Source organism: Nelumbo lutea, chromosome 6, assembly GCF_056320005.1.
Source record: "Nelumbo lutea isolate HS-2025 chromosome 6, American lotus-T2T, whole genome shotgun sequence".
In the NCBI taxonomy this organism is placed as follows: domain Eukaryota; kingdom Viridiplantae; phylum Streptophyta; class Magnoliopsida; order Proteales; family Nelumbonaceae; genus Nelumbo; species Nelumbo lutea.
The window spans coordinates 15,840,979-15,868,860 of record NC_142689.1 but is presented as its reverse complement, the minus strand read 5'-3'; the positions used below and the strand labels follow the sequence as shown (position 1 = coordinate 15,868,860).

At 38.0% G+C, this 27,882-nt stretch overlaps 2 protein-coding genes and 1 pseudogene across 3 annotated transcripts; 2 read left to right on the top strand and 1 right to left on the bottom strand.

Annotated features, from left to right (window-relative positions):
* The first annotated feature begins 781 nt into the window (after window positions 1-781).
* On the top strand, window positions 782-2,553 carry LOC148847574 (short chain aldehyde dehydrogenase 1-like). 2 transcript variants are annotated; one of them, XM_088948558.1, is made up of 2 exons: window positions 782-953; window positions 1,534-2,553. In XM_088948558.1, exons 1-2 carry the CDS (start codon window positions 916-918, stop codon window positions 2,351-2,353), a joined length of 858 nt encoding a protein of 285 aa, XP_088804684.1. In that variant the 5' UTR covers window positions 782-915; the 3' UTR covers window positions 2,354-2,553. The 2 variants fall into 2 exon arrangements, with proteins under 2 accessions (XP_088804684.1, XP_088804685.1); XM_088948559.1 differs by having other exon boundaries at window positions 821-1,052.
* A 14,716-nt stretch (window positions 2,554-17,269) lies between these two features.
* Window positions 17,270-18,453, top strand: LOC148847573 (NDR1/HIN1-like protein 10). The gene has a single exon (XM_088952309.1). It carries the CDS (start codon window positions 17,604-17,606, stop codon window positions 18,270-18,272), a length of 669 nt encoding a protein of 222 aa, XP_088808435.1. The 5' UTR covers window positions 17,270-17,603; the 3' UTR covers window positions 18,273-18,453.
* An 8,024-nt stretch (window positions 18,454-26,477) lies between these two features.
* On the bottom strand, window positions 26,478-27,277 carry LOC148847572 (uncharacterized; annotated as a pseudogene).
* Between the last annotated feature and the right edge of the window lie 605 nt (window positions 27,278-27,882).

Sequence of the window (27,882 nt, the reverse complement as noted above, 5' to 3'; positions counted from 1 at the left end):
TTCAACCCATAATTTCTTTATAAATTTCATTTAAGATAAATTAAAAATTATAAAATTGAAAAAATAAATTCAACAATTATAGCTACAGGAAAGAGTTGGTGGATTTTGCAAATTTACAAACAAAATATCATAAGTTTGGAAAATTTTGGAGAAGAAAATAAAAAATATATATTAATGTAATTTTGAAAATTTTCTTTAAAATGTAGTAAATAATTATTGAATATTTTGGAAATTTGGGAATTTTTATTACATTTGATAGATTTTGGAAAATTATTTAAAAATTGTGTGATTTTCATTTTAAATTGTTAAAGATAAATTAGTATTGGTAAAGGAAAACATTAATTTGAACCAATAATTACACAAAATATTTCTGTTATTAATATAAATTAGTATAATACTGGAAAATTTTAGAAAAGGAAATTATTAATTAACTTATATTGAACAATAAAAGATAAATTAGTGTAATTTTGTAAATAATATATTTAAAAAAGAAAATAAATTATTTAATATATTTAAAAAATCAATAATTTAATGTATATACTTTTGGAAATTTACCAGGAGCCGACATTCAATATATCCTTTTGATCATTTTTACCAGCAAATTTTCCCTACTAGTAATAAATAAAAGAGCAAGGAGAGACAAGTGTTAAAATTTAAAAAGTAAAGCAAAGCTATTAAGTAAAATGAAAAATAAAATAAAAACCAAAATATTTCATATTGATTTGGTAGTGAGAGAGTAGTTTAGATAAAAAGTTAAAAACTCTGTTTTTAACCGGATCGAGGAGTGGTTATAAATAACCAGCAAATGGTAGAAGAGCTCAGAAGGCAAAACAAACCTTCTCCGCATTACATCTCCATCTTCCATCAACTCAGGCTGAGCGAGTACTCACTCAACAAATAGTTCTTTGGGTGAAAATGAGTGCTGCTTCTGTGGTAGTTCCTGTCACCAAAAGGTAAGGCTATCCAACAAACCTACCTCCTCTTTTGGTCATTGCTGGAATATCATCAAGTTTAAATCCAGCCCCAGAAATGATGCTCTTGGTGGGATCGAGGTAAGGCTGAAACTTATACCCAGATGTCGACAACAAAAAATGAAGGCAGACCCAGGTTGCCAAGAAACTGTTTTCTTTCTTCAGGGTCCTAAATACGGTTTGGGCTAACTTGATACATTGGCCTGCTGGTTCCTGCTGGAGATAATTATATATATCAACTGATCTATGTCGTATAGTACAGATATAACAATATTATGGCCAAAAATAGCTCTAATTAACTTTGTAATTTTCAAGTCAATTCCCAGTCTTTGAACCTAGCTAGCTAATATAATTTGCTTTTTGTTCTAGAAATTAGAGATCTTAATTTGCTATATGATTTTGACACCAAATACCTGTTCAGGTTTCCTTTAGAGCTTAATTATATATGTTTCCCAATTGTCCAATCTATGCAAAGCACTGGGCCGGGATAATTAGATGCAGCAATATAATCACAGGACAACACCTTCAATCAGTCTAATTAGATGCGTGTCTGATATTGCAGATTGGAAGGGAAGGTTGCAATCATAACTGGAGGGGCGAGTGGAATAGGTAAGTGTACAGCAAGATTGTTTGTTCATCATGGGGCCAAGGTTGTAATTGCTGATGTCCAAGATGAGCTTGGCCAAGCACTGTGCCAAGAGTTGGGTTCAGTCGTCGAAGGCGGAAATGCCTTGTTCATCCACTGCGACATTACCAGAGAGGCCGATATCGAAAATGTTGTGGACAGTACCGTCTCCAAGTATGGAAAGCTTGACATCATGTTCAACAATGCGGGCATTTCAGGAGCTCTTCTTCCAACCATTTTGAGTACTGATAAGAAAGAAGTCGAAAGAGTTCTCAGTGTCAACCTTGTGGGTTCCTTGTTAGGAGCCAAACATGTTACAAGGGTGATGATTCCACAGAAGAAAGGAGGAAGCATCATCTTTAATGCAAGTGCTGTTACAGCCATTGGCTGTTCCTCATCATATCCTTACACAGTCTCAAAGTATGGAATCGTTGGGTTGTGTAAGACCATGTGTGAAGAGTTGGGACAGTGTGGGATTAGGGTCAATTGTATTTCTCCATACGCAGTTGCTACTCCTTTCTTCAGCAATATCTTAAGAGACATGGATAGGAATGAACTTGAGAAGATCGGTCATGAAGGGGCTAATTTGAAAGGGGTGATCCTCAAGGAAGAGGACGTAGCAGAAGCTGCTCTTTATCTGGCAAGTGATGAGTCCAAGTACGTGAGTGGGCTTAATCTGGTTATTGATGGTGGTTACAGCGTTGCCAATCATGCTTTTAACACTGCTTTAGCTCAAGCCATGTCACATCCCAGTTAGTCATCTATCTTGGTTGCCGGAGTTTGCTGTGTGCTGCTGCAATTAATTAGAATGCGATTTCCATCTTTTTATTTTCCATACAAAACTAGTAGCTCCATTAGCTCAACAAATTAAATTGGTTTTGGCTAAATTGATCCCCGTGGCCTGTGATTGCAAATCTGAACTATATGCAAATTTTGCTCCCGATTCAGCTTTGCCAATAAGCCAATTGCCGTCATCACTTTTAAATTTTGTGGTCTGTATTTAAACAAGTAACAGAATAAGGGATATTATCTAAAATCCATTATGACTTTTTGACATTTCTCTCCATCTTAAACAATTAAAGTCACCTTTGATTAAATCTCCAGAAAGCCCCCATTAGTGATCTTCTTGGGAGAAGCACTGTTCGTCGTCGTCTTCCTCTGACACCGAACCACTCTCACCAGAGAACCCACAGTTGAAATAACCCAGTCGAAGCTTCCTCCTTCGGGCCTTGGGATGGGAAAACCCAAACCCCAAAGCATCTCCATAGTCTACGCAATTGCAATTCAGGAAAACCATGGTGGCCTCTGTCGCCGTCAGCTGTGTCCGTTCTGTCCTCCGCTCCTATGTCGTCTGCAATGCAGCTGCCAGAATGGCAGTGGCCAGTGGACACCAAAACAGCTCCGTCTCTTTCTAATCGATGTGAACTCCCGGAAGTGCAACCACTCTCTAATCGATGTCGCTGTATCACACAGCCTCTCATTGCCGACTTTAATTTGAACTGTGTGGATTAAGTCATTTCTCCGTCATCTTAGGGAGAAATTAATTACAAGTGACTGTGGAAAACATTAGGACACCAGCATTGTAGTTGTTGGATTTTAAATTTCATTAGAGATTAAATTGAATGACGTTTGATTGATTAATAAAATGACACCTGCATATGCAATTCGAAAATAGTTTTAAAATCTTACATTAAAACTAATTTTCAATTTGTTTTTCAATCCAATCTATTACCATTTCCTAAAAGTTTTTTTAAAAAATTATTCAATTTTATTGATTGCAGATTCTCGATTAAAGCTTAGTTGTTATATCTTGGGAACGAATTTGCCTATAATAACCCAACAATAAACTCCATAAAATTGAGTATGGACAAATAAGGTTCTTGAACATGTCTCAAATCTTTTCCTCCAAGTTTTCATAACCCCAGTTCCTAACAATAGTCAATCGCATTTCCAAAGTAGAAGCAAATGTTTGAAGCTTATAGTTGCTTTTTCTTTTACCCTTTTCCAAACTACTAAACAGGGGCTTGCCATTTCGTATCCTCCAAGCTCTCTCAAATGTCATCACATGAGAGTTCTTCCAGTAGAGACGATGAAATGAAAGAAAAACCAAGACCAACAACTTGTTATGTTAACTGGTTAAAATCAACCATTGTGGGGTTTTTACTATTATTGACATTTTTTTTATTTATCAAACTTAGAGTCCATTTGGTTTGTGGTGGGAATCAGAATCAAAATCCAAATTGTAATTTGAATGGTCTATTCGCATGGTCTGTTTAATTTAAACATGAATATGGATGCGATTTGGAATAAACTAAAATGGGATAAGGAAGGGGGGCGCCATCAACGTAATTGCCAGAAATTGGCTCACCATTTAGGGGAGTTGGATCATTGTAACTTTGTAGGGGTGAGGTTCACCCATCCCCCAATCTAGGCAGGGGTGGAACTAAGATTTTTTGTTGAGGGGAGCCAAAAGTTAGAAAACATGAATAAAATGGTTAAAATACAAGTGAAACTTAAATAAATTTAAAGGGAATTTTGAAGGCATAGGGGGCCATGGCTCCCCTCCGCCACCCCCCTTGATGCCGTTGCTGAATCTATTTGATGCAAAGTCTCAAATACGAGCAGCAAGACACCTTTGCATGACAACTTCTATTAGGGATCCCTAACAATCATCTGACTGAAGGTGAATTTTGGATAATAAAGACTCACTGACATGGGTCTCTCTGAAAATTTTGACAAGTAGTCATGATGAATTTCAGATAATATCCCAATAAATAAAACTTGGTAGGCCTGTGAATCAAACAGGCTCTTCTAATCTTATATCTAAAATATAGTTGTCCACATCAGCTATCCTCTCTTGATTCCTTACCCCTTAGAATTTTACAGTTTTTCGATTAAAAAATTTGAGCTAATCACAATGCATGGATCCAGTTTCCTTTTAATTAGAAAACCTGTAATCACTCCCATGTATATAAAACATGGTCATCTTTTAAAACCAGCCTATACATGCACAGGACTCTCCTGTTACTATAGTCAGCACACTCAATTTTGTAGTTATTTTATTTTAAAATATGAAAAAAAAAACAATCAAACAGGGGCCACTTGCAACCAATTCAGGTTCCTTTATATTAGAAAGCTGAATGTGATCACTCTCTCATGCGCATCTTTTAACACCACCCCGAAGATTATGAAGGGTGTGAAGTAATAAGCAAAAGTAGTGGCAAAAACATCTTTCATATATAAACTTCTTCATTTAATCTAGAATATACTTCTAGTGTAGTGCTTCCAAAGTAATTTCAAGGTAAAATTAGCATATGTTAATTAATTAATTAATTAATTTGTTTTCAGAGCAGGACTCTGGACAATTATAAGAAAACCATTTTGAGACCTTACTTGCTTTTAAAGGATTAACATGCTTTATTCGGAAAACAGGAGATATTTTGAAGTTGCATCTTTCAATTCCGAATTTCCTACCCACAATATATTACTCCCATGAATTGGGAACATCTCTCCCTGCATGATAACATGTAGAGGATGAGATGCTCTCCATGTGTAACTATAATAAAAGTAGGCATAGTTCTCATGGACAGGAGATCTAGACTTGCATCTTTCATAACTTTTGAATAATACTTTCCACCCTTTTCAGAAATTTTTTGCAGACCTTTGACGACAAAATATTGATTGCTCGTTGAATCTTGTGAATCACTTTAATCGTGATACACTTCAATCACTTACAGCCACTCTAGATCTTTCAGACCCAGAAGCCAGAAATTATGATCTTGGGCGGAGGTAAGACTCAAACTTACGCCGAGATGTCAACAGCTCAGGATGAAGCTATACCCATATCCCAAGAAATTGTTTTCCTTTTTCAGACCCCAAACGCGGTTTTGGCTGCCCTAATATTAGACCGTTGGTTCCTGGGGGCCTTAATTCAATTCTTTTTGGTATAGTATAACACTTTTTCTAACAATATTAATAACTCTTTTGGTGAGAGCCAATAATAAGGCGCAAAATTGCATCTGATCTAGTCTATCTAATTTATGTACCAACTGAGCCACCACTCAGTTGGCTATCAACTGATCTATGTCATATAGTATACATAGAACAATATTGGGACCAAAGTAGCTCTGAACTTTGTAATTGTCAAGTCAATTTCCAGTCTTAATTTGAACCTAGCTAGCTTTGCTCTTTGTTCTACAAAGATCTTTGCTTTGCCATTTTGACACCCAAAACCGGTTCATGCTGTAAAGTTAATTCCAAGGTTGGCCAAGACATGGAGTTAGAGTTAGGGTCAAATGGATATACATCCTTTCTGATCATGTAAATAGATCATCCTAATCTGAAATATTGAGATCAGATCTCAGATCATTTATCGGACTTTTGAACCCCATTGATAGCCCTGTTTGGAGTGACCAAACTCTAGATGATGCTGGGCTTAGAGCTTGTTTGGTTTTGAAATCTTGTTCTACTAGTTTTTGTCATCACTTGTTGTTAAAAATAAATTTTATTTCCCGCAGAAAATACTAGTAGTAAGGTAGGAAAATCTTTACAACCAAAATAGCCTAACGGAATAGAGAGTGATATCTGGTTCATATTTCCAAAAAGAAACAAAACAGAAAAATGGAAGTTCTAAAAAAGAATAAAAAAATTCTTGGTTCAAAAAATACCAAGCTATTTAATGTTTGTCCTATTCTTCTAATAATTGGTGGGGCTCCAAATCACATGTTGAAAATAACTTGCAACATGTTATATATATATATATATATATATATATATATTGTTTTCACTAATTACATAAATGTTAAAGAATAAATTAAAGCAACAACAATGCAAAGCTCACCCATATTCTTTGGTAAACCACTTTAAACTAACAAAAATAACTTTTCTAGTTTTCTACAGCTTTGGATGTAGTAAAGCTGACCCATATTCTTAATGTTATGTAGAACCTCTAAATATATCTATTTTATAATTTAACCCCTTAAAAATTAAAATGTATTATATATTATATACAATATCTCAACCACTTCATGCCTGCCATCAATAAGAAGTGGCCAAAAATGGACTTTTGGCAATGAATTAACTAGGGCCCAAATGTATGTCCTTGTGGTAAAGCAACTTTAGGCTCAAAGGACAAAGCTAGACAATAGGCACATACAACCATCAGGGTTACATAGAGCTTAATTCTATATGTTTCCCAATTCTTCAATCTATTTTAAGCACTGGGGATAGATGCAGCAATTGCAGAACAACATCTTCAATCTATCTAAGACGCATGTGTGATATTGTAGATTGGAAGGGAAGGTTGCAATCATAACTGGAGGGGCCAGTGGAATAGGTAACTATACAGCAAGATTGTTAATTTGTTTATCATGGGGCCAAGTAGGGGTGTTAATTGGATTGGATTTGTCCCAATCTAATCCAGTTCAATGTGAATTCATTACAAATGGGCCAGATCCAATCTAATCCAATAAATATATTACACCATTTTGGATCGGTCCAATTCAATGTCTGGACTGTTCAATTTGTTATAAATTTATTAGTCTCCAAGTATGGAGTTGTTGGGTTGTCTAAGACCTTGTGTGAAAAGTTCGGGCAGTATGGAATTAGGGTCAATTGCATTTCACCCTAAGCAGTTGCTACTCCTTTCTTTAGCAATATCTTAAGAGACATGAATAGGATAGGAATAAACTGAGAAAATCAATGATGAAGGAGCTAATCTGAAAGGGGTGATCCTCAAGGAAGAGGACGTAGCAGAAGTTGCTCTTTCCCGTGCAAATAACCATCCTACCTCTATTCTCTTGTATATATATAAGGTAGAATCACACCATTTTACTTCTCTTAAACAAATAAGACAAGGTGAAATATTTAGTACTTACTTCTTTTCTGGTTTGTCTTTGGCAGGACGCATCATTTTGAAAATGCCTGTATTAGCCTTTTCATCTAACACTCATGAATGCTTATTATTAAAATAAACACTTATTTTTCATATAAACCCTCCCACACTTCGCCCAATTTTTTTTTCGGGTTTGATTTATATGTTTCGTTTAATATTACCTAGGGACGATGAGAACTGTATAGCTAGCTCATTTGATAGCCCAGTCAGCTAAATTTATGTCTAGTTTTGTGAGATAGTGGGAATAGCCCATTTGTCCGGTTGGTACATATTGTAGCTTAGGACTATGGTTGTTAATAGATTTATTTATTTATTTATTTACCCATAAAATGTTCACCTTCACCTTGTTGTGAAGAAACACATGATTTGTAGTTAAATATGAAAAAATATGTAATTTTCTGCCTTTTATTACGATAAATTCATACCCAAAAGATAAAAAAAAAGGAAGAATACAAATTTTAGTCACAGAGAAACTTTTTCTTTTAGATCATCACTTCAAAACTTGTTCAATTCATACCCAACTGGCTTGTCAGTAAGGATTTTGGCTGATTGTAATGGAGACTTTGGGATCCAATCCTAGCTTCATTAGGGTTGGGGGGATGGATTACCCACCGTTGTGTAGCCCAGTAGCCCTATGAAAAAACAGTTTGGCCTTTTCAGGTTCTTCTTTGTCTTTGTCTTGTTTACAAAAAGAAAAAGAATATTGATTGTAAATATTCCTTTACCCACACTAATGAAAACATGTCATGTGCAGGAAGCTCCCAAAGCAACCCAGCCCCGGCTGTTTCTTTTTTTATCAAACAGACGGAGGTTTTCCCATTAATGCTGCCTGGTTGATTCAGGTGATACCACTACCAAATTAATATCAATAAGGCTCAGTTTGAAAAGAGTATAAATACAAATATGTATAGTATAAATACATATAAAATAATACAAAAAACGAGATTTTGCACTCATACATATTTGAATTTGTACTCCTTCCAAACTGAGCCTAAGGTCTTTTAGCATTCTTAAGCTGCAACTGGCTTAATGTTGACCCATTCATGGGCTGGCCCATGAACAGGTCTAACCAAGGTTTTAAATATCGGAAACGCTATGTGTATCGGAAAGGTAAATTTAAGAGATGTATCGTAATACGCCTTAGATACACATGGAATAGGACGAAAAATTAAGATACACATGGAAACACATGGAAATGCTATAAATACTATAATAAATCATAAATAAACATCAATATCACTAAATATAAGACATAAATGAGTTATTTATGCATAAAAATAACACATTTTAGTAGGTTTTATGAAAAAACATATTGATGGGCCGAGAAGATCGAATAGGGTACCCACACGTAACCCAAGGTACGTGGACTGATAATGCGCATGCATGGCCCATGCAAAGCCATCCCATCATGCATGGCCCATGCAACGGCCCAGTAGAGCAATACCCAATAGAGAAGGATTCGGTCAAGCCACATGAATCGGTCAAGCAGTTAGTTGTTGATTGTTAGCTAGTCTTAAGCATGTTGTTAGCTGGTCTTAAGCAAGATTGAGTCAAATAAGTCATTTGTTATTTCTGTTAAGTTGTTAACATGAGAAGGCATAGGGATAGGCCATATAGTTAGAAGCCTAATCCCTTAATTTAAGGCTATTTCAGTGGTAGGAAGTTAAAAAGTTTATGTATTTAAACACCACCCCACCACATGGATGGACAGTTGAAAGTTAATAAACCTCTTGTGGCCTATTCTCGCCCTAAGCAGAATACTCCATCTCTCTCTAGCTTTGACTGGGACCTATCATTGGTATCAGAGCTAGGCTCCATGGCAACCAACAAGAAAGAATTGAGAGTTTGGAAGTTGGGCTTGGAGGACTCCAAGCAAGTTTGAGGAGGCTCGAGTTAGGTGTTAATGACAAGTTACACCAGCTTGAGGCAGCTATTAGTAAGATGTCTGAAGTCTTGTTGACGTGGCAGGAACCATCTGCGAGCCATGCTAATGAACGCAGCGAACAGTCCTCCTACAGACAATCCCGTGACAATACAAAAGGAGGACGACCCATGTTTTCCACAAAGTTAGCCAAGCTCGAGTTTCCCAAGTATGCAGGTGATGACCCAACCGAATGGTTTGCCCGTGTTGACCAGTTCTTCGAATACCAACACACCGAGGATCCATAGAAGGTGTCACTAGCTTCCTTCCATCTAGAAGGAGAAGAAAACCAATGGTGGCAATGGCTTCGCCGGACCTATCTCGAAGACGGAAAGGAGGTAACATGGAAGATTTTTGTAGAAGAACTCTGGGCCCGTGTCAGCCCAACCGACTACGAAGACTTTGATGAGTCGTTATCCAAAATACGGCAAATGGGGCCTCTATGTGACTATCAGAAAGAGTTCGAACGACTGGGCAATGGGGTGCATGGATGGACCCAGAAGACGTTGGTCGGTACGTTCATGGGAGGGCTCAAAACTAACATAGCTGACAGGATTCAAATGTTTAAACCGAAATCCTTGAAGGAGGCTATCAGCCTGGCTAGAATGAAGGATGAACAGCTGCGTCGTCAGGAGAGGACTTTGTGTACAACCACCAGGACTGTCGGCGACTCTTTCCCGACAAAGACAAAGTCAACCCCATCATTGAAATGTCTTTCTTGGACAGAGATGCAGCGAAGGCGTGCTCAAGGTCTATGTTTCAACTTTGACGAGAGGTTTGGGCCCAAACATAAATGCAATGGACCGCAACTGTTACTGCTCGCCGATAGACCTGTTCATGGGTCGGGTGGCCCGACGGATCAGCCCGGCCTGGCCCGACCCCCAGACGGGCTTGAACAGGCTTTTTGGCACGCGGGCTTAACCTCGGGCCAAAAAGCCCAACCCGCATAAAATTTGAGCTGGGCTCGGGCTTTGCCAAAATAGCCCGGCCTGACCTATAGTTAAACCTAAGTAAAAACCCTATGTGATGTCCATTTGAATAATTTTTTTGATTTGAGAAGGTTGTTGATTCACTTGTAGGCCCATTGTTCATTTAAATAGGGGAAAAACATCTGAATTAAAATAGATAATGTCTATTTGAATAGTTAAAATTTTGAATTTTTTTATTAGGTCGGGCTTCAGGCTCGGGCTCGGGCTTTGGGCTTTTTATCAGGGCCAGGCTCGGGCCCAAGTTTTAGGCCCGTTGGTCGAGTCGGGCTCGGGCTCGGGCCTAACATTTTTCTGTTAATAAAGAGTCAAAGCCTGGCCCGAGCCCGGCCTGGCCCTGCCCATGAACAGGTCTACTCGCCGAGAACTGCAGCGACGACGAACAGAGGATGCCAAACCAAGCTTCACTGAATTGTGCATGGAGCCTGAAATATCTCTGCATGCTCTCACGGGTTGGTCGGCAGCTAGAACCATGCGCGTCACGGCCAAGGTAGGATCACACGAACTGATTGTTCTCATCGGCAGTGGATCCACCCATAACTTCATCAACAATAAGATAGCCGAACTACTGCACCTACCAAGTCGTTCAACGTCAAAGTAGCCAATGGTGAACCCCTTAAGTGCCGAGGAAGATTTGAGAACGTGCATGTCCTACTACAAGGTATTCCATTCACCTTGACACTTTATTCTTTACCACTAATTGGGTTAGATATGGTGCTAGGAATCCATTGGCTAGAGCAGTTGGGAACTGTGGCGTGTGATTGGAAGCGTATGACGATGGAGTTTTCTTGGGCCAACCAACACTGATTGTTGAAGGGGATCGACCACCAAACAATTCAGCCTGCCTCCTTCAAACAAATTACGAAGGGGATCAAACAGAAACATTCTCTATTTGCCATCTGTCTCCAAGCAGTCGCAGAAGAGGTGTCTCCACAACTACACCCGGATATGCAGCAACTGTTGGCGGAATTTAGTGATCTCTACCAAGAACTGACACAACTGCCACCACGAAGAGAGATAGACCACCGCATCACTCTCAAAGGAGGAATGGAACCTATCAACGTTCGGCCGTACAGGTATGCCTATTTCCAAAAAGCTGAGATCGAAAAATAAGTACAAGATATGTTACGGTTGGGGCTCATCCGATCTAGCACAAGTCCATTTTCTTCCCCTATCTTGCTAGTTAAGAAAAAGGATGGGACTTGGCGCTTTTGTACCGATTATCGGGCACTCAACACCATGACCATTAAGGATAGATTTCCTATCCCAACTGTTGACGATATGCTAGATGAACTATATGGAGCCTCCTTTTTTACCAAACTTGATTTACGATCCAGATATCACCAAGTACGGATCCACCCACCGAACATTCATAAAACGGCATTTCGCACACACAATGGTCACTATGAGTATTTGGTTATGCCTTTTGGCCTGTGTAATGCACCTTCCACATTTCAGGCTATTATGAATTCTGTCTTCTGACCCTATCTCCGTAAATTTGTGCTAGTTTTCTTTGATGATATTCTTATCTATAGTCCCAACTGGAACATGCATTTTGAACATGTTCGAACAACTTTTGAGGTTTTAAGGCATCACCAATTTTTTATCAAATTTAGTAAATGCATATTCGGCCAGCCAGAGGTGGAGTATCTGGGACACATTGTCACTTCCTACGGGGTCAAGGTAGACCAAGGGAAAATTGAGGCTATTCTTAAGTGGCCTCAACCCACTCATATTACTGACTTACGTGGCTTCTTAGGCCTTACAGGGTATTATAGGAAGTTCGTCTACAACTATGGGATTATAACTCGACCCCTTACCAATCTTCTCAAGAAGGGTGAATTCAAATGGACCACCGAAGCCCAAGAAGCATTTACAACCTTAAAAAAGGCAATGACCACGACTCCCACACTGGCAATGCCTAATTTTGAGGAGCCCCTCACCATTGAGTCAGATGCTTCCGGCGCAGGTGTTGAAGTAGTATTGACGCAACAGGGACGACCCATTGCATTCATGAGCTGAGCTCTAAGCATCAACAAGCAAAGCTGGTCCACATATGCCAAAGAAATGCTCGCCATTGTTCGAGCAATACGGACATGGAGACCTTACCTATTGGGCTGCAAGTTTTACGTCTAGACCGATCAGCGCAGCCTCAAGTATCTATTAGAGCAGCGCATTGGAAAACTCTATTGTAGATGCACTTTCGAGAGTCTTGGCCAATCCCAACCTTAATACTCTCTATATGCCTCAAACATCTCTGTGGGACACCATCAAGAAAGAAGCCAACACCCACCCCTACATGATCCGCATCAGCAAGCTGGCAACGGAGAATCCTGGAGCTCACTACACACGGAAAAATGGACTGGTATGTTACAAAAACCGCGTCGTGATCCCTCCTCAGTCCCACCTCGTTCCTATACTCTTATAGGAGTTCCATGACTCCCCCTATAGTGGACATTCTGGGGTACTACGCACATACAAGCGTATGGCACAACAGTTCTATTGGCCCTCCATGTACAAAGATATTCAACAATATGTAGCTTCTTGTGCCATTTGCCAAAAAAAATAAGACGGACACTCTATCCCTAGCAGGACTGTTACAGCCATTACCCGTCCCCTGCCAAGTATGGGACAACATTACCATGGACTTCATAGAAGGACTACCACCCTCCAAAGGTAAAACCACTATTTTTGTGGTAGTAGACCATCTCACTAAATCAGCTCATTTCCTGACCCTACCGCACCCCTATACGGCGAAGATAGTAGTTGAAAGGTTTGTAGAAGTCATTGTGAAGCTGCATGGTATGCCCAAGATGATAGTTAGTGACAGAGACCCTATCTTTATCAGCCACTTTTGGAGGGAGTTCTTTAAGATGTCTGGTACCAAATTGCAAATGAGCTCCGCTTATCACCCCCAAACTGATGGACAGTCAGAAGTGGTCAACCGTTGTATAGAGCAATATCTTTGTTGCTTTGTTTTTCAGCAACCTCGGAAGTGGAGCTCCTTCCTGCCATGGGCCGAGTTTTGGTATAACACCAGCTATCATTCCTCTATCGGAATGACCCCCTTTCAAGCACTATATGGAAGACCTCCACCTTGTATTCCAAATTACCAAGGTGGAACATCCCTAGTAGAAGAAGTAGATCAAGCCATGCTCTCTCGCGATGCCATTTTGCAGCAACTCAAAGTAAACTTACATGCGGCCATTAACCGCATGACCCAAATGGCTAACGCTAAAAGAAGAGATGTCGAGTTCCAAGTGGGCGATCTGGTCTTTCTCAAGCTCCACCCATACTAACAGCAGACGGTTCATAGGCGGGCCTATCACAAACTGGCCAGTCGATATTATGGGCCGTACCTAGTGGAGGAACGAATAGGCAAGGTAGCCTATAAATTGCAACTTCCCAAGGGCTCGCGCATTCATCCAGTTTTCCATGTCTCCTTACTCAAAAAACAGGTGGGCGACACCACTGCCACTAACACCGACTTACCACTCATAAACAAGGAGGGAGAACTCCTCACCAAACCAGCAGCCATTCTGGATACCTGCTGGGTGGAGCACTAGCGAAGATGCCACTTGGGAGCCATTCTCAAGAGTTGCACAAGAAGTATCTCAATCTGGACCTTGAGGACAAGGTCCATCTTCAGGATGGGGGCAATGATGGGCCGGGAAGATCGAACAGGGTACCCATGCGTAACCCAAGGTACATGGATTAATAATGCGCATGCATGGCCCATGCAAAGCCAGCCCATCATGCATGGCCCATTCAACGACCCAGTAGAGCAGGATTCGGTCAAGCCACAAGAATCAATCAAGCAGTTAGTTGTTGATTGTTAGCTAGTCTTAAGCATGTTGTTAGCTGGTCTTAAGCAAGATTGAGTCAAATAAGTCATTTGTTATTTCTGTTAAGTTGTTAGCATGAGAAGGCATAGGGATAGGCCATATAGTTAGAAGGCTAATCCCTTACTTTAAGGCTATTTCAATGGTAGGAAGTTAAGAAGTTTATGTATTTAGACACCACCCCACCACATGGATGCGCAGTTGAAAGTTAATAAACCTCCTGTGGCCTATTCTCACCCTAAATAGAATACTAAATCTCTCTCTAGCTTTGACTGGGACCTATCACATATTATAATCAATAAACGGGAAGTTGGGAATAGAAACATACTATCTAATTATGAACATAATAGATCAAGTAATTATTTTGCATGTGTTATTCGAATTTTCTAAAAGCTAAATAATTATTTATTTTTATTCAAATAATTATTTTGCATGTTTTCTTCTAAAAATTAAATTAAAATTAAGAAAAGTAAATATGTAACAAAAAATTGAATGAATTTATGGACATAATAGATGAAGTAATTATTTTGCATATTTTATTCTAAAAACTAAAAAAATATATCAATGTTTTAAAACACAGAGGAATTCCACTATGTAGAGGCGTACAACATAGTTCAGAATGCAAGAAGCGTAAACTTCCTTAAGAGGAGAAAGGGGGGTATTGTTGATTTCTACGGCTAACTATTTACAATGATGCCACTAAATTTCTACATTTTCCATATTTGTTAAAATTGTCTTTATCTCTCATTTTATTTACAATCGGGTCGTGTTGGACCATGTCATGTGAGTCGTGCTTCCCTCTGATGGGATACTTTAGGAGGTCGGCCCAACACAACCCTCAGTCCAAGCCTGTGTAGGCTTGTGTCCTGTTGCGAGCCAACTCTTAACCCAGGTCGGGCGACGAACCAGGCTTATCTATGTTTTTTTTTTTGAAAAAATAATGAAAAGGTTAACATGAATAAAAAAATAGATAAAACATTAAAAAGTATTTTAATGTATACAGTTGTTTAATATAATAATATTAAAAATAAAATTACATATATTAATATATTATATACTTATTGTATATAATATATGGCCCGAGCCTACGTAGGCCCGTGCCGGACCATGGGCCAAGTTGATCTACGAGCCAAGTCTTAGGCCAGGCCAAGCCATGAATCGATAGACCTGTTCATGGGCCAAGTTCAGGCCGTTCTCTCCCTCTTTATCAATAGAAAATGTCTAGGCCTGACCCGTGAACAAGTCTATGAACCAGGCTAAGCCATGTTTTATAAACATTTTAAAAAAATAATGAAAATTTTAACATAAATTAAGAAAAATAGACAAAAAATTAAAGAAGATCTTAAAATTTTATTTTAGCTCGAACCCCCCGGGCCCCTACCATGCCACGGGGCAGGCTGGTCTATGGGCCAAGTCTTAGGCCAAGCTGGGCCATGAACCAGGCTAAGCCTATTCATGGGCTCGATAGCCTAGTAGTTTAGCCCAACCCATTAACAATACTAAATTAATTATTAAATAAGTTGAGATAGCCTTTACCAATCTTGTGTTGATAATACATAAAGTTTTATTTATTTATTTACTTATTTACTTATTTTACTAAATTATTTAATTAGTTAATAATTTAATAATCTAACAAATTATTATTGCCAGCAAAGTAAGACATAGAGTCGTGTATATATTTAATATCTCACTTGATTGTCTATTATCTCATTTATTTTATAAATTTATTTATTTATTAAATTAAATGAATTATTATTTAACTATTTACAATTATTCTACTATATAAAACAAAAATAATGACAAAAGTAATCTCTCCCTCTTTCACTCTATTACCTGCGACCATGACTATTTATTTATTTATTATTTCATTTTATTAAAATAAATATATTATTATCCATAAATTTTTATTTATTTTAAATATATCAATTTCTAATAAATTTTTAATTGAAAATTTTACTTTTCATAAAATTTTTTCCTATATAATAATTTACCTTTGACAAACCACTTACCTTTACCCCTACAAAGCAGGCCCCTCCGCTAGTATGTATGAATTTATAAATCAACGTATGTGTATAATTGATATTTATTTATTTATCTAATCATAACAACCACTCATATAAATGATAGCGTAATTACAATGTTCACAATGGTCCCAGACCCAATACACCTGGTTATTATCCACACCAACTTATGCAGTTATGCCCCTACTAAATAGCATGATTTTTAGAAACGATCAGGAGATCGAATTGGGTAGGGGTCCAGTTATCGGGTTGAACGGTTTAACTATTTGAATCAAATGATTAATTCGTTTTGACAAAAAAATTAAAAGATTTTAAAAAATAAAAACGGTCAAAACCATTCAAACAGTTCGTACGGTTAACTTCCCAGGTCAGCAGTTTATCGACCAAAATCAATAGTTTTGGGCAAATTTCTAATTTTGGGAAAAACCAAAACCAATCAACTAACCGGTTCCCAGTTTTTCTGGTCTGACCATCCAATCCGGTCTGGTTTTGAAAACCATGCTACATAGTACGTATATTGGTCCACCCCTACCCGAACCACTTACAACCAATCGACCCACACAACAAAGTTAATCAGTTTTTGTTTTTGTTTTTGTTTTTTACAAACAAAGTTAACCAGTTTGATTTCCAAGTCAAAGCTTTGTTATGTACAAAAAGGGAATGAATTAATTATTTTAGTTTACCTAGACCAAACCACAACTTCAGCCACCGGCCGGAGGTCCAAGTGAACCACGAACCGGTTGATTCTCCAAAATGGTTTAGACCAGACTCTTCATCATGCTCAAGTGGGACCCAATTAATGGCATGGCCCCGAACGCCATATAGCCGCGTGAGTGGACAAGAAGACATCGACGTCGAACCGTCCATCCCACCATGTAGTCAAAACGCTTTAGCCCAGAAATAAAATATCAATGAAGACTGCTGGTTCCCAATCCCAAATCCAACGAGTCAGTCAATGAGGGAAATCAACATTGAGAGGCTCAGTAGACAGAAAGGGCCTGAGGCTCGACAGCGTGACGTCGTCTCTACCAAACCTCGAACCTTCCATCTTTTCTAGATTACGAACTTTCTTCCCTCTCTTCTTCTTCTTCTTCTTTCCTGCATCAAATTCTCACAGCTTGTTCCATCTTTCAAACTACAATTTCCTCTCCACACGTTATCAAAACACGCAGGCCGATCAAATTCCCAAAACATGCGTTTGTCAAAAGGCTCTCTCTATAATCTATATATAGCTGCTGCTCCACCTCCTCTCACAAGCCACAGCTCGAACACCTGCACCTCTGAAGCTTAATTTCTTTACGTCCAGGGATCCCATCTCTCTCTCTCTCGGTTTCTCTCTTCACCATGTTTGAAGCAAAAGAAACCCATCTAAATGGAGCTTACTACGGACCTCCAATCCCCCCTCAGCAATCCTACTCCTACCGCAGGCGCCCAGTCTGCTGCTGTGTGCTTAGCACATTCATGAAAGTTCTGATCGCAATCTGTGTCGCTCTTGGCATTACAGTGCTCGTCTTATGGCTGGTCCTGCGCCCAAACAAAATGAAGTTCTACGTGGTAACAGCTGATCTCAGCGAATTCAATCTCACAAATGGCAACACACTAAATTACAACCTCTCCTTGGACATGGCTGTGAGGAACCCAAACAAGAGAATTGGCATTTACTATGATAGGCTTGAAGCTGTAGCTTCCTACCAAGGAGAGAGGTTCGCCTGGGACAATCTTCCTCATTTCTACCAAGGCCATAAGAACACAACTAATATCCCTGTGAACTTCCATGGACAGTCGGTGGTAGTCCTTGATGCATCAGATATCTTGACTTTTGATGCCGAGAAGAGTAGTAGGTTGTTCTATATCGATGTTAAGATCTACTCTCGAATTAGATTCAAGATTGGATCAATCAAGACTAGGCGCGTCAAGCCAGAGATTGAGTGCGAATTGAGGATTCCTCTTTCTTCCAATGCAACAACCTTGGCTACACGGTTCGAGAGCACCAAGTGTGATGTCGACTTCTGATCATCTTTTTGCCTCAAATCTGATCATTCTTTCATTTTTCATTTTTTTTTTTTTTTTGTTCTCCTGCGTGCCTTGCTTGGTTCTTGTTCTTTCTCCTTCATATTTTAATTCTGTCCCTGTGATTTTGCATATATGTATCTATTAAATTATACTTAATTTCTAGTAACGAAATTTTAATTGAGATGCTGTCTTTTTTCAGTTTTATAATATTAAATTATTAATTGCTGGGTCGTTCCTTCCATCTAATGACTAATATTTTGATAGATTATTAGCTTCATTAATTTATATGTCGTCTGTACAAGGAAAAGAAGCTAATTAAAGAAGATAGATGGGGATTGGGAAATTCTTCTGCTAATTAACTCCTTTTCTTATTGTCTTAATTCTTCTCTTTGAACATGTCGTCAATGTAGTAATTGTTCAGTCATCCGTGAATGGGGCTATCAATGGGTCGGGTCTACCTGACAGAATCCAGCCAATCGAACCGATTATATGGTTAGTGGTATATAAATATCTCATGATTTTTTTATAATTTTATTTGCATTTTGTCTAAACATCTAAATTTTATAGAGGTTATATGAGACAATTTTGGTTAAAAAAACTAGTTTATCAATTTAATTATTTTACTATTAACTGTCATTTTTATTATGATTATATTTATTAAAAATAACGTTTTAAGTTAATTATTATAATAGATAATTATAGATATCAAATATAATCAGATCTAATAGGCTCAGACACGTTTATCCGGATTAAAAATTGGTTCTCGTTCTGGATCAGGATCCATATTATGGACCGATTAATAATCAGTTGGGACTGGTACACCCTGTCGCGAAACAGATCCGACCCGTTGACAGCTCTACTGTTTACGGGCTGATTGTCGGGTCCAGATATTCTCAACCCATGCAATGTAATGGGCATGGGCCAGGCTGGTCACTGACCAGCCTAATCCAGGTCGTAAAACTATACAGCAGCTGCACACGATTCGGATGAGATTGGCATGCATGCATCAATGAGCAATTAAATTTGTTTTTGACACCTGTTCCTTGAAATACCCTCAATCTACCCTTGAAAAAGATTAAAAATAATATTTAACAATTGTAAGAATATTTATAAAGTGCTCATTGAACGTGCTTCTTATCTTGTGCCTAATGAATCTGTTGTGAATAACCTACATGTTAGACATTTTAAACTCTTATTGGCTTTTGACTATGGGTCCATACAACTTGAAACAAACTCTTTTAGAGACTTTCAGGCTACGTGAGAGAGAATATATAAGGGTTTGGTTGGTTCACAAAGGGGTGCAAATGGATCGGATCAAATTTGGATCACCTCTATCTGATCTGAGAATATATATATAATTTATATTGTATTTTTGTAAATTTGTTATATTATTTATTTTTTATAAAAAGCATGTATATATATATGATGAAAATAGTTGAAAAGATACTTGTATTTTTTGTTTTTCTTTATTTGAATTGTTATATTTTATTTTTCTTGTAATAAGTTATTAATTTATTAAAAAATAAATTGGGTCGGATCATATTCAAATATCCGACTTCCTCATCAAATTCGAAATCAAATCCCTATTTGTGAGATCCGACCGGATATGCTCTTCATAGTATCGATCCATTTGCATTCCTATTCACAATCAGAATTGGAATGGGAATGAACTATTCCCATAACCTATTTTCTACATATAAGAATCAGAATGGGACTTAAAATCAGCTGGAATGGGATTTCATTCTCAAGGGAGGGGGGAGGAAATGGCCATTTCTTCAAATGGGGAATGCCATTCCATCAGGAGTTGGAATGGGATTCCAATTCTGCTCAACTAAACAGTTGAAATCAGAATGACCTATTCCAATTCCAATTCTAGACCCTTATTCCCACCAACCAAACGGGCCCTAAGGGGCTGTTAGACAATATGGTTAATTTTGTTTCTGAAAACAAAAGTAGCTGTATCACAAACAAAACAACTGCCACATCAGCTAAAACAATACAATTTTGCTTTTCTACAAGAAAAACAACACCCCCTAAATTAGCAAGCCAGCATTATACAGCAAAATTTGCTTCTCTAAATATATGAGAATAAATAGAGTTCGGCCTGAATTTAAAACAAAGAAAATGGAACTCTTCAACGATCATCTTGATGCTCCAAGGTGGATCTTCAATGCCTCATAGATTGTTAATTACCAATTGAGAACCTCCTTCTATAATTATACTTCGATCGATCTCAAAAATTGTTAACAAGAATATGGGCTGCAGGATTTATCAAGCATGAGCCCTGTACAAGTAGCCCCGTTGTCAATGTGTATACATGGTTTTGATTTTCAAAACAAAAACGATTGCACACATCAACATAACCTTGGAAAATGGCAAACACCCCTTAGTTTTTTATTTTCATTTTCTTTATTTGATTGGAAATGACATTAGATGTGATTAGAAAATGCTTACATGTGTATATGATTGACTTAGATTTCTTGGGTAATAAGTTAGTAGAAAGTATTTCCGGTTAATAAAATTTCAATCGAAGTTTTGGTCTTCTTAATCAAAATTTTCTCACTCCTTAGATGTATTCTTTTAAAATCTATTATTACGTAAAATCATGTGTCCCAATTGGTTTTGGGCTGTCAACGGTTCGATCGGAAGGTAGGGGTGCAGCTTGGTTGGGTCCAACTCGAGCCCAGACCAATTCCGTCTGCATTTTTATACGGGGCTGGGCTTAGATTTCAGTCTTCGGCCTGGGCTTGGGCTCAAAATCGCACGCTTTTTTATATTTTACGGGCTGGGCTTGGGCCCAATCCGTAGGTAACCCAAGCCCAGCCCGTGCCGAGTCTGACCTTAGTCCAATCCAAACCCAGCTCAACCACATACATGCATACACACACGTTGATTAGGGGTGAGCATGGGCCAATTCAATTCGGTTCCATGGTAGAACCTGGAACCTACCTACTCTATAGGGGTTGGTTCTAAGCTTTTGGAACCAGAACCTACCATGTGAAGGTCGTTTCTAGTGTCAGTTTTGGCCTTGGTGGTTCTCGGATCAGTTACAAGGTCTACTCGTGTAACCTATTCTTTCTTTTATTCTCTCCCTTAAAAAAATACATGTTCTCTAAAAACTTGATTTTCAATAAATATAACATATAGTTTAAATTTTATATCATCTTTATTGATTAAATTGAGTAATTTAACATATAGATTACCATAACATATTAATATATGGTTTAAAACTTATCATTATAATTTAAATTTTGTCAATATTACCTTTTACATTACTTATTATACATGTTCAAATATTAAAATAAAAGCAAATGATCAAATCACTTAAGTAACTCAATGGTTAAGTGAGACCATCACCTATGTAACCATGAGTGCTTGGGTTTAAATACCTCAAAAGTATTTGGGGGTTTATTTCAAGGTATGTTTGGTTCCAAGGCTGGTTCCACCAAGGTCAGTTCTACCAAAGCCAAGCAAGGTCGGTTCATTGGATCACTTTGGGTAATGTAAACCCTTAGACCTTGGAACCGGCCTAGGTGGGGATCAGTTCCAAGAATTTGGAAACCCTACCCTATAACAGCTTGGATAGAGTTGGTTTAAGGCTAGTTTGAGGTCAGTTCCATTTGGTTCTGGGTAGAACCTAACCATTTGCTCACCCCTAATGTTGATACTTATAACCAATCATACATGCATATATACAAACATACATACACAATTCCTATTTACATATTTAAATTAGTGAATGATAATTAGGTTGGGTTCGGGCCGAAGCCTAACCTAAGTATGTCAATTTCAATTTGGACAAGGTCTGCATTGGAAAGATCGTGCTTGACATCTGGCTCAATTTTGCTCAAGCCTTAGGCCCAACCCTTGATCTTAAACCCAACCCAGTAGGGCTATTAATGGGTTAGGGTTCGATCCAATAGACCCAAATTGATTGGGCCAATTCTAGTTCCAAGATCTGGTACTAATGAATCGGTTCTAGCTCCTGATCTATTGTCCTAATTATTATTAATTTGGAATCAATTCTACTCAATCTGGAACAAACTCAGACTCAACTCTCTCAAGCCACACACACAAGCGGTTTAGGCCGAAAGGAAACATATCCACTACTACACTATGATTTCATTATTTTATTAAAACATGTGCTAAAGCCAAGATCGAAGCATAGCATAGTAGTGGATTTGTTTTCTTTCAGCCTAAACCACTTGTGTGTATGTCTATAAAAAGTCATTGACTTGGTTAACAACCCAATAATTAAGGCCCTATTTCGCAGTACTTTGTGCTTTGTATTTTCAACAGTATCAAAGTAAAAAGTACATTATATACTTTTGATTTCATACTTTTACTTAAAAAACCATTTGAGTAAAAATTTTTGTAAAACATGTTTTTCAAAGCAAAGCACATCATAGTGTTTGAATACAATAAAATGTTTTATATATAAGAATGCCATGTGGCATCTAAATATAAGTCAATAATATGAAAATGTCATATGACATTCGAAGGTAAATTAATGGTATACATATATATATATATGTATGCGTGTGTGTGAATATCACATAGTAGTATAAATGAATATCCTATGACATATCAAGGTAAGTTAACGATATTGCATACCACGGGTCTTTGAATACATTAATATACATATGCTTCCACGTGGCATTCGTATATGCTAGCATGTAGTGGGGAAATGGAGGAAGGAAAAGCTTGCTGATTTTGATCAATTTATTTTAATATATACTATAGATGTTACCTTGGTTTTCGTGCAAGTTATAAAAATTAATTCAGAGTATTTTAATAATATCATATCATATAGGGTTGATAATTACAAATAGCATTTATTCAAATATTTTGATCTTTAAATTCAATCAATAAGTTAAGACATTTAAAGAAGTATAGTACGCAGATATGGCACTAAAAACAGAGATCAAGACAAGGTTTTTTGAAATTTTCTTTAGCTCACAAAGGTGCATATATGATACTAAAAAACAGATACCCCCAACTGTTCATGAGACAAAGGAAGCAACCGAATGCAAGATCTCAATAAATAAGTTAAATGAAAGTTCACCAAGTATTTGAACAGACTCATTCACAAAACGAAAAAAAAAAAAAAGTCAGTTAATAATAAAACAAAATGCTACTCTCTATTTCTGATGCTGAATCAGTTTTGATACCACATTACCACCAATAATCAGATATAATCCCATATAAAGAAACCCATTCAAAAGGGGCTCTTCTAGGGGTGAGTATGAGTCGGTTCAGTTTAGTTTTATGGCAGGACCTAGAGCCTACCCTATAGGGGTTGGTTCCAAGTTTTTGGAATCGAAATCTATCCTGTGAAGGTTGGTTCTAGGGTCGGTTTTGGCCTTGGTGGTTCCGGGGTTGGTTCTAGGGTTTATCTATGAAACCTATTTTTTCTTTACTCCCCCTTCAAAAAAAAATAAAAAAAAGAAGCATGTTCTTTAAAAACATGATATTCAATAAATATAATATATAATTTAAAACTTGTATTATCTTTATTTGATTAAATTGAGTAACTTAATTAATATGTAGAGTATTGTTATATGGTTCAAAACTTATAATTTAAATTTAAATTTTATAAATATTACCTTTTACATTACTTATTGTACACATTCAAATATTAAAATGAAAAAATGATCAAATAAGTTAAGTAACTAAATGTTTGAGTGTGACCATAGCCTTTGTAACCATGAATGCTTAGGTTAAATCTTCACATCTCTACAAGTATTTTGTTTTGGGGGTTTATTTCAAGGCAAGCTCGGCTCCAAGGCAAGTTCCACCAAAGTCAGTTCCACTAAGGCCAACTCAGGTCGATTCAGGTAGGGTAAACCCCTAGACCCTAGAACCGGCCTGGGTAGGGGTCGATTCTAAGAATTTGGAACCAAACCCTACCCTGTAACAGATTGGATAGGGTCGGTTCAAGGTGGGTTCGAGGCTGGTTCCATTCGCTTCCAGGTAGAACCTACCCATTTGCTCACCCCTAGTTTCTTCACACACTGAACAGAGATTCAAACGTCTTCAAACACATACGCGTACAAACAAAAAAAGAATGGTATGGAAAAACCGATTGAATCAGATTTGAACGTAACCTTACCACACCACATATTGAAGGAAAACTCATTGAAAAGACGATTTGAAGAAAAAAAAAAGTTTGAAAGAATTGCTTTTACAAACCAAATGAAAACAAAAATAGAATGACCATTGACTGAGAAAATGACCTCCAATGAGCAAAAGGAGAGCCATTGAGCAAAGAGAGAATGAAGCAAGAAGCAAGATCACAGAATGAGAGGAGGGATAGACTTTTTCCACTCCAGATCTGCAACTCACAAGTTGTTCCTAGCTAGATCTCTACCCACTGAACACCACTGCCGTATTGGGAACATCTTCCCATGAATGACAAGGAAGATATTCCCAAATACTAGCTAGCTCAGCTGAATATTCCTGTGGGTAAAGATGTGGGAACAACTTGTGGGCAGCAGATCTTGCCTGGCTTTTTCAGCTGATGTTATGTTTTTGTATAAAATTACCATATGTAATACCCCTTTTCTCATGGATAATGGATAAATTGATCTTAATTATCTGCTCATTTTACTTAAACAATGTAGCTAGAATCATTTGATTGCAAGAATCGAATTCTTAGAAGTGAAAAAAAAAAATACTTTTGAGAAATGAGCCATTGATCATGTTTTGCTATTCCAAATAGAATCCAAAAGTTAGAAAAATTGTATAACCAAACAGTATTAATTCTCATCCAGAGAGTTGCGAGAATCACCAGAATCAATTCTTCAAAGTGATGCCAAATGGGCCCAAGTCTCTTCATCACTTTGCCTTTTTTATATCCTTTGATCTTTACGGCACGAATTCACACAAATGCATGGTAAGCTTGTCCTTCAGTTTTCTGATAAACCAAACACAAACAAATTAATGACTTCAACATATATAAGAACAAGAAAAATAATTAAACTAGAGGATTTCAACCGGACTCAAATTCTAATCCATTACGCATTGGAGGCTTTCTTTGAATTGAAAAACATGATAAGAAAAAGGAAAAGGAGAAGAAATGACGAAAGTGTTAGGTCCTTCTTTACATTAAAAATGTGGAATTACAAACTTTACACGTAATATAAGCAGAACACATTGGCCTCATAAGCCTAGCAAAGGATTAAGTACAACCGCTACAATACAATCATTTGGGTCATCTCAGTCGGACTTATTCAATAGGATATCTCCATCTCTAACCCACCTAAATAACATATCTGCCGATTGAAGATGAGACTTATGAAAGTATCCATTAATTATTATGAAAAGAAAGAACGAATGTATACATTCCAAGGGGGGAGGTTCATCCAAAGAAGACTGATACCTGATACTCCAAACTATAATAATTTTGCTGAAATAAGGTCCCACTGACACGAACCCAAACACAAACCAAATACCCTAACACACCAAGCAATCCAAAAAAGTCAAAAAAGCCTAAAAAAATTAGGGTAAAATACAAAAACTTCCCCTAAAGTTTTTGACAATCATAAAAACCTTCTCTTTATTTTTTAAAAAATCAACAAATACCTCCTTCTGTTAATAATTAAGATGGAAAACGTTAAAGATATGACATTTTTTCAAAATACTTATTTTACCCTTTTACAAATTAATGTGCATCTATTTTTGTATTTTACCCAAAAAAAATGGGGGGTTTTCTTTTCTTTTTCTTCTCTCCACTCGGACCACTCCCTCTCTCTCTCTCTCTCTCTCTCTCTCTCTCTCTCTCTCTCTCTATTCTACATCTGCAATTTGCCTAGAGGTGTAAGCACGATTTTGGACCAGCCCGGCATGACGGTCCATGTTGTGTTGGACCTGGGGTTTGAAGTCCACGGGCCGACACAGCATAGCACGACCAAACGGGTCGCACTGCCCATGGCCTAGCCTGGCACGACTATATATATATATGTATATAATATATTAATAAAATAAATAAATATTTTCAATTTTATTATACTAATTTATTTAATTATTGTATATATAAGCAATTGTATATATCAAAATTCATATAAAATTAAAATTTTAAGTTTTTTTATTTTTTTAAATAAATAGGCAAAAATAGGTTTGACCTGGTCCATGACTCAACTTAGGCCAAGGCTTGGCCCACGAGCCAGCTTGGCCTACGAAACAACATGGGCCCATGTGGGCCTGGGCCGTAGGCCGTGCTGGACCGACCACGGCCCGCAGGCGAACACGGCACGGCCTGTACTTTGCGCGGACCACCTGCAGCCCACTTTGCTCCTCTATGCCAAAATAAGCAAAAGTCCATCAACATTCATCAGTGCCCGTCCTCTGTCAGAACCAATCGTCCATTCTCTTGAAGCACCGAATTTGGGCCCCCTTCCTCCTCGCCCTTGCGTTGCACTCTCCCTACAACGCTAGCACCACTGCTCGACCAACCTCCTCCGACGGAGCCACCCCCTCCAAAAATCACTTCCCATGCTCTTTCCCTCTTCCCGCCATCTTTGTAACCATCTCAGCAGCCACTCCCACCTCTGCGCCGATCTCGTTACCATCTTGTTACATCTCTGTTGTCGATCCTTCTAGCTCTGCCATTGTTTTCACCACCTCTATAACCGCTCCCGCCTCTGCCGCTGATCCTTCTAGCTCTACCACGTCTCCACCACCTCTACAACCGCTCCTGCCTTTGCTGCCGATCTTTGTAGCGCCACCACCTCTGCAACTGCTCCCGCCTCCATGACCACGTTGCCATTGCATTCTACCAGGCATAATGCCAGCAGAACTTTTGTTGTAGGCTTGGCACCTGCCGGATCTTTCAGAAATCCTACCACCCCACTCATTACTGATAACGGGTAGGTGGGGTCTCAGCTTCCATCAGCTGGCGGATTCGGCACAAGAGAACGTTCAAGCAGGTGAAGAGTTGAAAGCCGAGCACTGTTAGAGCCGGCACAAGAGAACGTTCAAGTAGAGAGCCAGAGATTGCAGATTTGCCGAAGCTCTTCATCATCTGAGAGAAGAGATAAGAGAAACCCAGTGAGGCAAGAAACTCTGGTTTGACAAGAAGGGTTTGCAAAGGTTTTAAAGAGGAAGGGATGACCTTTTGTAGTACTTTTCCTTGAGAACCTATAGATTTCTCGAGCGGATTATGGAGTGCACCGCTATTCTGCCGCTGGGTTTCGTAAGGAAGAAAACAGATGCACATTAATCTGTAAAAGAGTAAAATAGGTAGTTTGAAAAAAAAAATTATCATCTCTTTAACGTTTTCTGTATTGCTCATTGAAGGAAGGGAGGTATTTGTTGATTTTTTTCAAAAATAAAGGGAAGTTATTTATTAAAATGAAACTATAAGGGAGATTTTTATGATTATCAGAAACTTGAAGGGAGATTTTTATATTTTACCCAAAAAACTAAAAAAGCCTACGCCAGCACACAAAACAGATGATACCGAATCTAGTCCACAAGGGTCCCAACAACCGGTCACAACAGCCTTTACAACCATGCGTTGAGAACATCTCCCTTATCCTCTATGACATGGCTGTTGGGACCGGTTGTTGGGACTTGATCCAAACTCGGATACAGTGTAGGAACATAGAAG

Coding starts and splice junctions, on each gene's coding strand:
- LOC148847573 (XM_088952309.1), top strand. CDS start 17,604: ATGTTTGAAGCAAAAGAAACCCATCTAAATGGAGCTTACTACGGACCT.
- LOC148847574 (XM_088948558.1), top strand. CDS start 916: ATGAGTGCTGCTTCTGTGGTAGTTCCTGTCACCAAAAG. Junction 954..1,533: donor GTAGTTCCTGTCACCAAAAG/GTAAGGCTATCC, acceptor CTGATATTGCAG/ATTGGAAGGGAAGGTTGCAA.